Source organism: Semicossyphus pulcher, unplaced genomic scaffold, assembly GCF_022749685.1.
Source record: "Semicossyphus pulcher isolate SPU_LCO1_2020_fin unplaced genomic scaffold, fSemPul1.0.p SCAF_20, whole genome shotgun sequence".
NCBI classification, from domain to species: Eukaryota; Metazoa; Chordata; class Actinopteri; order Labriformes; family Labridae; genus Semicossyphus; species Semicossyphus pulcher.
The window spans coordinates 10726067-10740849 of NW_027211694.1; the positions used below are offsets into that span (position 1 = coordinate 10726067).

Sequence of the window (14783 nt, forward strand, 5' to 3'; positions counted from 1 at the left end):
AGAAATTCCAAAAGAGCATGTCACATTTTTTTTAACTACATGAAATTTCTGTGAGGAAACCATCCCCGTCTTTGAGCTCACTTGTGAAAGACATCTCTTTTGATCTTTCTAAAGCAGACAGAGCTGCTCTGTGCCTAATTTAACACAGTCTCATCTCCACTATGAAAAGCCTCTTTTACTTTTTGGGGTTTTTCTTTTTGGCCTTTTACGCCTTTTTGAAAGAGACACGACAGTGGATAGTGTCGGAAACAGGGGAAGAGAGAGTGGGCACGGCACGCAAAGGGCCGTGAGTGGGAGTTAAACCCGGGGCCACCTCATCGAGGACTGTAGCCTCTGTATGTGGGACGCAGGACTTAACCAGTGACCTAAACCATCGCCTCAGGTCACATCAGGTATATTAAAAAATTAGAGCTTCTCGGTGTGTTGGCCTTAATGTCTGCATTTTTCTCAGCTGGACTCAATATTGAAATCATTCAGGTGTAGATGAGATCAGAGTGTGTTAACTATAAAATACAGCTCTGGAAAGAACTGAAAGACCACTCCAAATTTTCCTTAGATCAGCATCTCTCAGCCTAATCCAGATCTGAACCTCATTGAACACCTCCTTTTTTGGCATTATTCAAAGTCTGAACCAGTTGTCTAAATGAGAATATTTTATTTGGAAGTTGGGAGAAATGTTGTATTCTACCAAAGCCCTTAGCGGATATGCATCCAAACATTTTATTTGCTCTGTTTCCCATGATAACGAGTTATTCCTGGTCATTTTCTTGAGATCTTTACTTATTTTTCTCGTTATCTCGTTTTCCCATTTTAACAGAATAACCTGTCCCATTATTTCGAGATGAAAAAGCTGGTTTTCTCGTGATAACTGTATAATTTTCCAGCGATCTAGAACACACTACAACAGGCTGGTCTGAGATATTACACACCAGGACATGCCATGCTGCCACTGCCCACACTAATGAGGAGAGTTAAGCCTGTTTCTATGCTCGTTTTGTGCTTTTACAGCTCTTGGGATGTGAGTTATGATCCATCTGATGTTACAGTGGTGCAGCTTTGTTATCTCATGATGAAGTCGAGATCTCTAAAAGACCACACAGGAAAAGGAGTAAATAAAATGTATGGATGCATGTCCGCTAAGGGCTTCCGTTGACTACAATAAAACAAAAGTTCATTTTACACAAACACAAACCTATAAATAGAAGAACCAGAGACACACACAGACATTTTGCAGTGGTCTCTTATTTTTTCCCGATGCTGTACATGTTGTTTGCAATGGTTTATTTCTGTGCTGCAAGTTACTTTGGAGAGATTGTCTCTTAGCCAAAAATGTCGTACTCAAAAGTAGCGTGCAATCATAAATTGCCACTGTCTGAAATGACCTGCACATGAAACTGAAATGTGGTCGCCTGTGAACTTAATCAACAAACTGTTTTATGTTTAAATCATCTGATTTTTATTGTATTAAACAAACGAACAATTATATATTTTAATTTCTTTGCTCTGTATTTATTACAGTCTCTCTTTTCTCCATCAGGTGGCAGCAGACAACATCAGATTACCTTAACTCACCAAGTGGTGGATAGGAAGCATGAATTTAAGGTAACACTGAGGATTACTTCTGTGTCTAATTTAGGCCATTGTGTGTGTGTGTGTGTGTGTGTGTAGTATTAAAAACCTGAGACAGAGGAGGTTCATGTAGATCCAGCTGCAGCCTCTGAACCACATGAGGGAAATCACCGGCATGGAAACACACGACGTCTTTGGTTACACGTGGAGGGTTCGAGCTGAACAGTAAAAGAGGGATGATAAGAAGGATTGCACATTTGTTGCTTCTGGACATTTTATCTCATATTTTCTGTCGCTTCCTACCTTTCTCCGGCCCGCACGGCCTTCAGCACCCCGACGGCCGCTGTGGTCTGACGCTCAAAGCCCTGCCCGATGTGATCAGCGTGCGCCCGGGTCCGATCCTCGAACAGCATCTCTCTGGGCTCGCTGGTCCTGGGCAGCGACTGCAGCAGGTTCTTCACCTCATTGGTGGAGCTACGAGAGGACAGACATGAACACGGCTTTAGAGCGAACACAGAAGAGATGTCTCTGCTGTCTCTGCTTCCTGCTGTCTCAATAAAGAGGAAAATGACTAAAGGCGAGTGGGCTTTGTTTGTTGCTTTGTGCTTCCTGTCTGCTGTGGAAAAATAAAGCACCAGACAGGCTTTATCTGCTGCTGTTGTTGTTATATTGGTCTACTTGTTCATTGATGAAATCCAGACGCAGTTTGACACAAAGAGAAGAGAGGATTGTTGCGAGTCAGTTTGGATACAATAAACGTTGTTGTGTATTTAGGTAGTTTTAGAGCACTTTCACTGGGGTTAATATGCTGATGCTCACCTTGATTGATGGTTTGGTCTGTTAAAATCAGTCAACAAAACAGTAAACAAATGGTTGTCACATTTCCCACGGTCCAAGGTGACATATTCAAATAACCACCGGCCTCTGAAATCCTCAAAATGTTCACTTGAATATCAGAGAGAAACTAAGACAACCAGTCAAAATATTATAACAGCGATCCTAATCAGGTGTTTCACAGCACATCGGCGCTGAAACAGTTAGTTTGAGTATCTATTGTCAGGAAATTAACAACCTTTTACAATAAGGAGCAAGGAGGAGCAGCCCCGCCTACTCCCCGAACAAAGTGTCCAGAGCTGTATAGACAGAGAGTCAGTTACTGTTACCATGTGTAGGGCTGACCCCGGCGGTCAACCAAAAACACATTTGTGCTTAATGAATTTAAGGTATGATTTGTGAAGCACTTTGTAACTTTGGTAACAAGAGTGCTATATAAATACAGGTTATTAAAAGGTTGTTATTGTTATTTATACAACAGTTTGTTCCGACCTGATTGGACAAGAGGCATTCCATGAGTGCTGATATAGAGAACAACATCACTGGGACTTTTCACTCTGTGTATCACTTCGCCTCAGCCACGTGTTCTGAATACTGTTAATTAACGTTACAGCAGACCGTGTATGTTTACATTGATCAAGCTGAATCTCTTGAATCACACAGCTGACTCTTATCTCACTGGTTGATGATAAGTTAAAACAAACAGATAAATGTACATGATAAAAACAACTGATATGTGGCAACCTGTAGACACAGGGTGTAGGAGAATGTTTGGGTTGCTTGGCAACAAAAAAAAAGATCTGTTGTTTATTGTTGCTGTTTATCACTCATTGTATAAAGCAATATCACACGGGAGGGAGTGATGTTATACTGAATATCAGCACGGCTGTGAGTGCGATATTCTTAATTATGCTTAATTATTTAGAACAAATGTCATTTGTTTGTTCCAACAAATTTGTATGAATTAAAAGACGCAAAAGATTAAATAATAATTAAATTCTGTGATAATGAATATTATTTTTAGTTTCAGGCTAACAAGGCTCTGATGTAGAGGATGAGAAAACACATCAGAGTGGACACTAAAAGATTTTTTAGCTTCCCCGACTGTTTTACAACAAAACATATTTATTGTCTGAACATTCTTGGTGTTTCCATGTTTGCTGTAGGCATATATAACTTTCACTGCATATGTTTATTTTCAAAATACAAAATACTGGAAGCAAGAAAACTGGAGAGAAAAACACGCTTGGAAACATTTTTGTGCTTTGAATAAAAAAAGCTGCATTGTGAATAATGGAAAATAAAAATGGAGTGAACATATAAACATCCGTACACTGCCGGCTTCACGCAAACAGACAAGCGGAGCAGTAAAAGCATAAAAATGAGCCGTGTTGCCAAACAAAAGAAGCACTGCAGTCAGCTCACTACTGGATCAGTGACTCACACTGGAGCCGCAGTCAGACTCAAAAAAGGAGAGTATAAACACACACGCACAGTCGGAGAGAGATTCCTTCGAGAGCATCACGCACACACACACACACACACACACACACACGAGACGACGCAGGCTGAACGCTTAATTGTGCATTCATTCATTGGGAGATAAGAGGAGGGAGGCAGGAGACGGAGGAAGAAGAAGAAGAAAGGAGCAGAGGAAAACAGTACAGGGAGTAGGGGGGATGAAAACACACACGCACACAGAGAGAGCTGAGTGTGTCTGAGCTGACTGCAGGCTGACAGTAATGAATGTAAAAACCAGGAGAGCCGGTAAGTGAAACAGTGAAAAGAAGAAGAGTGTAAAGGGAGGAGTGCTGAACGTGCACATCCAGGGTGATGTCTGAAGTCTTCCACAACTCTTTAACTGCCCTTTATATGTGAGCTCCTGCGTGTATGTCAGCGTAAGTGTGTTCTGCACCAAGCCGTCAGGCCTCATTCCTTTATTTATGGGTAAATAAAGGGGGACGGAAGAAGAGGAGAGGTGAGGGAGAGATAAGTGGGAGTGTTTGGGGAAGAGAGAGGAAATAAAGGAGGAGAGAAGCGGGGAATTAAGTCATAAGACTGAAGTAAGATTAGAAAGCGAGAGAGAATACAGATGAAGGGAATCACCATCAGATGACAAACACTATTAATGTGCATGTTGAAGCTGCAGCACACACTCACTCTGAAAAGGCTGAACATTTACAGCTCACACACTATCCCAGTTTCTCTCAAATGAGGGGCCCGGTTCCGCTGGGATTTTTTGGAGAACTGAAGGGGGTACCTGATTTTTTCAAAAAGTACTATAAACCACTTTCTTTGGGTCCTGTTACGCCTTCATTGAGAGAGAGGGAGGGATAGTGGATAGGATATTGGATAGTGATGGAAGCAAAAATGGGGACGACGCGTGGCAAAGAGTCGAACCCCGGGCTGTAACCTATGTACATGGGACGTGCAATTTAACCCCATTGATATTTAATGTTCCTATTTTCAATGCAATCGTTTGCAAACGCAATCAGGCTCAAGTTTATGTTTCCAACATTGATTTATTTTGTGCGATGCTTGTTTTTTTATATTAAACTGATAATCTCGAAGTTCTCAGTTTTGTTCTCTTATGCGGCACCTTGTGGTGATAATAGGGAATTTCGGGAGCCTAAGTCCACATAACCAGACGTCCACGGTTGGCTCCGGTTGTAACTCTTGATTTTCCTGGCTGACGGTCGCTTTCCTTTTTAGACTGTTTGCCTTCATATGAGCGTCCAATTTGTTTCTTTTTCTTTGGATTTTCACTTGTTTTTGAAGTTGTATCTGTAGTCATCGATCTTTTCTTTGTTTGTTCAGCCATAGTAGATTACAGTTTACTTGCAACACTTGCAGAGACCGGAAAAGCAGCCGCTTAGCTCTGTCTACCCTCTCTGGCAGACCAACCACTGCTGACTGATGGAAAACGCGACACTAACTGGGCTTTCATCAGTGGGCCATAGGCTCAATCCCCATTGTGTTACCTCATTCGTCGATATACAGAAACTTAACAGACATTAGTTTAAATGAAAATCTTCGAGATTATAACCTTAAATGACAGAGAAAAATTAAGGAAATTGATTTGTTGTTAAAACATAGCAGCAATACAGCTAAAACCAGAGAGAAAATGTGAAAAAGAAAGAAAAAACTGTCCAAAAAAATACTGTTAGGATCAGGATTTATCCATATTAATGCTCGTTTCAAACCCTCTGCAGGCTTTGTGCTTTTCTGCAAGGAGAAAGAAGCCAACAGTTGAATGAAGCCAGTGCACATTTTTTTCTGTATCAAGGTTATTGTTGAGTAAGTCAGACGTTTATAGCAAAGCTCTGCATTGTGCTAGTCAGGCGATATTTGGCAGAAAATATTTCAAACGAGGGTTGTTACTATTTGCAAAAGTTTAAGGACCAATAAACCAACATTAATACTCTGCTTTCAATGATCTTGTGTCTGATACGTACAAGTCGCGTACTTCACTACGACTGTCTTCCACATAAGACGTTTTAGTGTCATCATTCAAGTCTTAAACTCGCATTTAAGGTGAGCACAGAGAAATGCTCCCTTCTAAGCAGATTCTGCAGGCATCATTCTACAGTGAAAACATTGTAGTGAAATTACAATAAGCAAAGCATATTTTTAGCTGACCGCCGGCCCTAGACATGGGTCTGTATGTGACTGACTGACTGACTGAGTGACGGTACTTTCAGAGCCAACTTTACAAAAATAACAACAACAACGGCCCGGGAAGCACTTCAAAATAAAAGCACTGTATACAAACGAGGGAAGTCAGAATTCCAGATCGAGCTTTTACTTTGAAAAAGTATACCGGAAGTGTTGACGCGTGAGTCGCGCGAGATAAGCGCGTGTCACGCCAGCATTATGAAGACTCTGTTTTCATGCATTTCAAATGAAAATGAACACGTCCCGCAGCCATCACGCACACGACACGCTTGCAATGCTGGCCACAAAAGCGCACCTTGACCTGACCACATACTAGGTTTTGACCTAGTCTTGTTGAAAGGTGGTTATTGTGTCTAACCGACAATCCAAATCCTAAATACTCAATATAGAAAGAATAAAATAGAAAATGCTGAAAACCCTCATGCTGGAGAAGCTGGGTTTTTGCTACAGATATGCCTGAAATTATCAGCTGATCATAAAACAGCTTGGTCCTTTTGTCTTTTCCTGATGAATTGCCTAATCGCTGTAACTCTTATTAAGACTGATCAGGCATGACATCTCGCTGACAGCCTAGCAGCTGTCTGTAGACTTAATCAGTGTGTTCTGTGTCCGGCCGCTGTCCAGTTAGCTTCTTCTGCTGGCCAGAGTCGCTGCTGTTACTCTGCAATTATTGTAAATCTCTGCGTAGCAAGCCAATCTTTTGCTACAAGCTGAAATATGTTGGTTTGTTTTCATCATCCGACCACTATAATCAAGCTGAATTCTCAGACTGAGAGTCTCAGTGCTGTCAGAAATGCTTAACAACTTGACCTTTTCTCTGAAACCACAAAGAAAGAAAACGAGGATGTTCCGCATGCACAATCTTCTCTTTCTGCACTTCAAAATACGTCTTTCAAATGCTCTTTTTCTTGATAAAAGCAGACGCAAACATAAACATTCTGTCCTTACTTAAACGACTTCTAGAGTTCCTGAAAATAACAGCGTGGCAGTGCCGCAATAAATCAACTCACAGCAGCAAATAGAGGTCAAGAGGAGGAAACAGGAGATGGATTGTAAAAGAAATGGAGAAAGAAAGACGGGGCAGAAATGTAGAGGTTTTAAGAGGACAAGGAGAACAAGGAAGGAGGGATGAAAAGGAAGAAGGAGGAAGATGACAGATGGAGAAGTGTTTTTAGAGCCAAAAGGGGGAAATTGTGAGAAAAGTACACGATGGTTTGTAGATGTCATTTATATTTATATCCTGGTTATTTATGATCAAGTGATGACATGAGACAAAACACAAAGGACACATCTCTCTCTCTCTCTCTCTGCATCCATCCATGTGTCTCTATAAAAACAGATACTTTCAGCCCCAGCTGTTTCACAAGTGTTTCTGACAGCACACATAAACACACTCTCACACGGGCGGACGCACTTTCTTCGAGCCTTGTCTGGACACACCCTCCACCAACAGATACTTTATACTTACAGGCAACAAAATGTACTGTAGGTACCAACAATGAAATCCCTTTACTTTCTATATGAATTCCCATTTTATTCACCCAGGAAGTCAGACTGAATAAAGCTTTGTTCTATTAACTTTTGAGGAACAATATCCATCCATCAGGGCTGCATCTAACAATTATTGTTTTATTGTTTGGTGTGTTTAAATAACCACAAAATATTCTGCACCTTTTCATATACGGACTCTAACTGATGTGTAGTTTAAATTGGTGGTTTTCTATGTTTCTATATTACCTTGTTGTATATAATAGAGATGCGATAAAATACCAATACAGCAATATATCGTCGTCCTGACTCGAGCGATACAATTATCAATAGGATGGCGCCAAATATTGATAATATAATGTACAAATATGCGTCGCTCTAAACAGATTTCCTTGCAATTTTGACTCACTGCATCACTACTTCATGACTCCTCGCAGTGGCGCTTAAGACATGAATGAGGGTAACGTGAACGGAAATTAACCAGCCGAAGAAGAAGTTGACAGCAGGAGAAAAGAAGAAGAAGACAGCGGTGAAAAGAAGTTATGAGATGTGTCAGCCACTTTCAAATCCAAAGTCCTAATTTGTTCTATAGTAAATGAATTTAATTTATAGACTGAAAACACTTTAATCCACTTTAGCTTTTAATGGGCATTCTGTATTCTTCTGTTAATCAGATATCGTGATGCATCATTATATGATTGTCTTGCAATATATCAATTATTGCAGAATCACTGTATCATGATATCCGTTATCGCGGGACACGTATCACATATCGTATCACGAATCGAATCCTAAGTTACCCTGCGATTCCTGTCCCTAGTATAACAAGGTTGGATGGTCTTCTCTCCAGGAGAGGCGTACCTTTCACTTTTTGAATATAAAGCTGAAATTGGAAAATGACCATCTTACCTCACAGAACTTTATTTATTTCTCGGTTGGGCTTTATCAGACACGCTCCTCAAAGTGGTTACTGCTTCATATTCTTCGAGTAAGGTCAGAACTTTGAAAGACCAAACTCCTGGAAGCATCTACAACACCTCCTTGAGGGCGACACATTTTTGCCATTTAGACATTTTAGAAATCTGCTTTTAAACCTCCCAAGTGTATTTTATTTTAAGTGTATTTTATTCAATTTTAATGATGAACTCACTGAATTATTTAAGTATATTTTAGGGTTTTTCTTACACACCCGTATTTTAGTCCTTTTAATTATCTCATCTTTGTGTCAACATCCCCCCGTTCAGTGTTTTAAATGACCTGTTATCCATCTCTCATGCCATTCTTTTAAAGCTTTGTCTGTCTTTTAATGTCATCTGTAATGGACTCGATATCATTGTAAATGAGGGTTGACCCTCAATGATCCTTCGAGTATAAATAAAGGTCAATTGATTGATAGATTAGTATTTTGGCTGAGGTTTCCATACAACAGATTTCTACCACATCCACTCACATGCTTTGATGTTTCTCAATTTGTTTTCTATTTTCAAAATTTTCTTTGACTCAAAAAATAAAAATAAATAAGAAAAGCAGGAATTAGTAGCAAAATTGCCTGATTAAAAAGGTACATAATAATAATAATACAAAAATATATATATATAAGGATTGAAGTGACCACCAATCAGCAGGGGCAGGAGAGAAATAACTGCTGCATTAAAGGAATGTGTGTGTGTGTCCTGTGTTTGGCTGGCTGCCATGTGAAGTAGCGTCTGATGTCGACTCTATTAACATAACGATGATCTCATGTGAGTGCTGAGCCACATACCGCTCAGATCACACACACACACACACACACACACAAACACACACACGTTCTCTTTCATGGTCAGAGAAATCATGGGTGTTTATGCGTGTGAGCGGACAACAATGACACTGTGACAGACACAAACAGAGAGGGTGTAATTGCCTCAACGGGCCGTGATCGCCTATAACAAAGCTTCACGCTGCTAACGTGGCCGCTGCTTCAAACGCGCCAGCGTGTTTGTGTTCTGTTTTTCATAATCACATCCTCGTGGGCTGTGCGGAGAGTACAGAGGCAAGCTGGCTCTATAAAGTACACACACTGCTGAGACTTGTAGCCAGAACAAACACCATTTATACACACAGAAATCCATGCTAATTCTGTCTCTGTGTCAGTGCAGGGCTTAAGGAGGATCAGAAATATTCTCCGTGTTTATAGACTCACCGTTTCCTTTTAAAGGGGGACTTTGGTATATCAGCTACAGGTATCATCTGCTCTCCTGGTCGGACCCACATTATAGGCCCGTCGTCGCTCTCTGAGGGATTCATCTGCCGCAGACTGGAGAGCGTCCCCCACGGAAGAGTCCGCTGCAGCCGCAAAGGAGAAGAGAGAACATGAGGGGAAATAATCAAAGCAGCATGTTAGCCGTACATCTTTCACTTTTCCAGCCAGTATTTTTATTTTCCAGAGAGTGAAATCTCGTGCAGAAATTGCCCCCGTGGCAAAACTTGTCACTGGCACCAGAGATGCTCGAGAGGGGTGCTGAATCAGAGCCAAAGCCCCTCGACAGATAGGAAGCGCGGCTTTTGATATTCAGCGTGCGACGCCACTCCACGGCGCTGCATGCAGGAGAGGATTTGAAGTGTCAACACAGAATGGCAAACAGAAGAAAAGCTTGTCATGCTGCGTTTCGGGGGGACAGAAGTAAACACAGTATTTCGGGTGGTCTGTTCCCGCACAGGCTCTTTAAAAATAGAGTACTAGCATCCTGAACTGGAGCTAATCAGTCTGACACACCACTTAACGCCTCCTCTCTGCCAGCCAACCGCTGAGAATATTAGGAGTGTTGTTGACGTTTGTGTCTCTCCGTCTGTTCGGTTTGTAGCATTTCCAAATAATCAGCGGTGAAGATGCGTCAAAATGTTTGGGCAGATCTCATTTACAGCTGCATTACCCGACGTGAAGAATAAATAGACTTTTTTTATGAAGGACAAGAAAGTAAACTGTGACTGGAGTGAGGGAAGCTCACTTTATATTGCAGTGAGATGGTGTTGTGTGAGACTGTCAGCACACTAAACTCTGTCACAGTGTTATTTCAACAGTCAGAGCTTGGATCCACACACACACACGCTTTGGTTTAGATCATTTGATTCAATTATAAGCACTTAATGAAAAGAAAGCGTGTGTTTCGTTTGAAGAACAAGGAGTGATACGGTCTGGAAATCCTCCTCACAGCACCGATGAGATGTCGAGAAAGTATTAACATGCCAGTCAGATCTGTGATGTCGACATTATAAAGGAATAAAATGGATTTTTGATGCCGGTTTTCAAAGGAATAATCGCACATTGAGTTACAGATTTGTAACTAACCTCTACATGCAAACTAATAATCAACTATTACTCCAATATAGAGATAGACCGATATGGTTTTTTCAGGGCCGATACCGATACCGATTATTAGTAGTCAAGGAGGCCGATATTCATTTGCAGTAAAAGTGAAAATATTGGCGTCAAAATTTTGAATAATACAAACTCCAACACTTAACTTTGTTTAAATGCCTTTAAGCATATGCATCAGAGCCAAAATAACCCAGTTTTAAATTGATCTGTTATCGGCCGTCGGATAAAAAAAAAAGAAAAAAAAAAAAGGCTGATGCCGATATGCGTCAAAATGCCGAATATCGGCACCGATAATCGGTCTATCCCTACTCTAATACTCTGAATCTGACACGTCATGTAAACAGCTGTAATAAGCCTTCTCTGGACGTATGTATGCAGCGCATTTGAACCTTAATGAATCTGTGTGACGAGGCCTGATTATGGGCAGAAATATGTGTATATTTAATTTTAAATTGCTCAACTACAATAATTTAATTAAAAATTTTAATTTGAATAACATAATATGAATTTCTATTGTTAAGCCATTTCCTCACTAATAATATATCAGGTTGCTACCAGAGCTAATAACAGGACTAATAATAGTCTGCGGCAGTTCTGGCAGGTCACGGTAGATACCAACAGTTCCACTGGCAGGCCACGGTAGCCACGAGAAGTCATAATATAACTATGACTAATAATAGAACTGACTATCATTAGCTCTGGTAGCTACCAGAAGCTGAAGGAAATGGTCAACAACATAGGTGCTGCTGTTTGGCCAAAAAGGAGAGCTGTAAATCTGCACTCAATTGCGCTTCATCAACCTCATGAACCGGACAAGCGTCTCAGGGGGCTTTCACATTAGGGACCCGGGTCCGAGCACACTTGACCCCAAAGTCGGGTTCGTTTGAATAGTACCCGGGTTTATGTGGTACGGTACGCATCAGATGTGAAATTATGTTATTATTATTATAATGTCTCCTCCGAAATCCGCACAAGCGCGCAGCACAGCCGTAGGAAGGTAGGTAAGAGGTTCATCCTTGAGATTGTAAAATATGAATAATAGCAGACATAGTGTGAAGGTCGGCTCCATTGTAAAGGCTTGGGATCATGTGATTCATCTGCTTTTCTACACTGGAACAACAACATAAACAATGTTCCGTAGTTGATGATGCTCTTCTTCTTCTCCTTGTTTTTGAGGTGCATTACCGCCACCTTCTGCGTCAGAGTCCTACCGCATGTGTACTCGGGTACTGAACGAAATTATTAATGTGAAAGCTGACCGGGAGAGGAGGGGGCGGGGCAACTGTACCTAATGTGAAAACACCTTCAGTAAACTGGAGTTGAATTTCAAGAACTGAATGTGGAATTTTAACTTGCAGAGAAACTACATTCAAAGCAATTTTTCAAGCTTAAGATACAAATCCAAATTTTGAATTCAATTACTTTACTAAAGTTTAGCAATTCAACCTAAATATAAATAATTAAAATTCAGTTTCTCCGGACACATATTTCTGCAAATACTTGATGCCTGTTTATAGGCAAGCTGTTTCACATGCAAACAAACTAACTAGACAACCAACCCGAAGTTTAGGCTGAAGCTAAGTGAGAGATTTATGCCCTCCCCCAAAAAAGCCTAAATTTAAGTATTATTAAAGACTAATAAGAAAAGAAAAGGAGGTAAACTTCTATGTTTGGTGTTACCTTGTCTTTTAATAACTGTAAAACAATTAAAGACTTTTACACAACAGTAAAGATTTGCGCACACTCCTGGAGGACACTGTGCCGATACAAATCTGCCACAAAATACACCGTTACAATCAACTATTCATTAAATGGTATATCTTTTAATTTGTAAACAAATCAAATCAAATATCAAACCAACAATGAATTATCCTGTTAAAAAGTGTTCTCGATATATGTTTGATCTGATTTCTGTCTTCAGTAGAAACAACTTGAGGCTGAGGGGCACAGACACACTGTCAGTTTTAGTCTTTAACAGAGTTTGAAAACAATAACAGAAATAAGTGCAACAACTTCACAAGTTCTTTAAGGTTGATATTTTAAGCTCACCACAGAACTCTTTCAGATACATTTCCTTTGACCTCACAGCAACGTACAAACGTCCTCCTCGTCCTTCAACACGATGCCAGAATCTAATCTGAGCCCATTCGAAAACCTCCGTCGCTTCTTCATTCACCCCCACACACACCCTGCTCCGTTTAGCATTGCTGCCATTCATCCTGTCCTGACTCACCTTCAAGAAGGAAGACTCCTCCAGCATGCCGAGGAATTCTGGGAAATAATTTCCGACCTCCTCGTCCACGGCTCCCACCAGGCTGATCTGTCTCATCGCCCCGGCTCTGTATGTGCCGTTACTGTAGGTCTTCTTCACCTGCAGAAACCAGAGGAGAGACAGAAGCATTACATACTGGTATTATATCACACTGTCACTTTAAATTCAAAGCAGGTGGATTAAATTTTTTTTACTTCAAAAAGTAGGGATATCATTATTTATTATTACTGCACATGTGGAAGGGTCAATAAGGACACTAAATGCCCAGGCTATAGTGGCATGTACTGCTTTAATTCCCTTAATAAACCAATTACCAATATGATGGTGAATATAGTGAGCTTATCTTTTCATTTACTTGAATCATACGTTAAATCTGCATCAATATGACTTCGCAAAGTATCTCAGAAGCCATTCTTTTTATTGATTTTCAAAGAGAAAACAACAGCTCAGAGTATTTTTACAGTTCTTGCATAGATGTTATAAGTAGATGTAATAAACAGTGGTGTTGTACATCAATAAAACAATCCTTCAGCCCATTCAATAATCTTCATGCCAAACTGCATTTAATATTTAGAAGACTCAGAGGTTTCTCCCATTTTCCTTAAGATGAGACCTTCCTCCAGTACAGTTACTCAATTTCCCTAACGTGACAACATCAGACATCAGAGGTTTCCACAGCTGAACAGAAGGACATTCATCCCCAACCCACAGAGCCGTCATTAAAAGAAATTGAATTATTTCCTTGCGTACTTGCAAAAGGGTCTGGTACACTTCCTAGAAGGCAGAAAAGTGGGCCGGGAGGCAATTGTTGCCCTATCAACACACTTATTTCTCCACATATTGCATTTTTTCACGGTCCCAAAACAATGCATTATAGCTCCAGTATTTGTTTTGCATTAGGGACAAATTGGGGAAGCTTCTGTTGTAAACTTATGAAAGACAAAAAAACGTGATTATTTCTACATAGTTATTTTAAATGCCTGACACAGCTGGCAGGGGGGTAGGTGTCAGACGAAGCGCTTAACTGCACGCTGCCTTTGTTTACATTTTCCAGGGCAAACGTTTAAAGTGATAAATACACATGACTGCTCAAGAAAGCAGGATGAGATTTCTTGTTAAAAAACACCACTCAGATTAGGGATAAGAGGCACGGCTTTGTCCACAGGGGGCGCTAAAATCAAGACAAACTAAAAGTTCCTCACAGGAGCTTTAAAATCAGCATTTGTTTTTTGGGATGCCGGTTTAGCTCAGTGGTTAAATTGGCGGTCGATGTACAGAGGCCGTAGTCCTCGATGCGGCGGCCCCCGGGTTCGTCTCCCACCCTCGGCCCTTCGCCGCGTGTCATCCCACATTCTCTCTTCCCATTTCCAACACTTCTTTCTCTATAAATAAAGGGATAAAAGGCCCCAAAAAATAATCTTGTGAAAAAATGAGCATTTTTTCAGCTTAATCTTCTGCAAAAACAAGGTTTAATAAACAAATATCGGACAGCATAATACCCTCTGTGTCCATCTGGGAGAGGTCCATATCTAGCAGCAATGTGTTGTTTTTTTCACTTTGTTTTATTTGAACTATTTGTAGTAAAAT

General features: G+C 40.6%; 1 protein-coding gene across 1 annotated transcript in view; it reads right to left on the reverse strand.

The window, feature by feature from the left end:
* LOC138599409 (lysine-specific demethylase RSBN1L-like) overlaps positions 1-14783 on the reverse strand; it is a 43893-nt gene that overhangs the window by 5084 nt on the left and 24026 nt on the right. The window contains exons 5-8 of the mRNA XM_069671077.1: positions 13158-13295; positions 9749-9891; positions 1873-2043; positions 1679-1787 (exon numbers count right to left, since the gene is read on the reverse strand). Of these exons, the coding sequence (XP_069527178.1) occupies positions 1679-1787; positions 1873-2043; positions 9749-9891; positions 13158-13295 (561 nt within the window). The remainder of the gene's footprint in view (positions 1-1678; positions 1788-1872; positions 2044-9748; positions 9892-13157; positions 13296-14783) is intronic.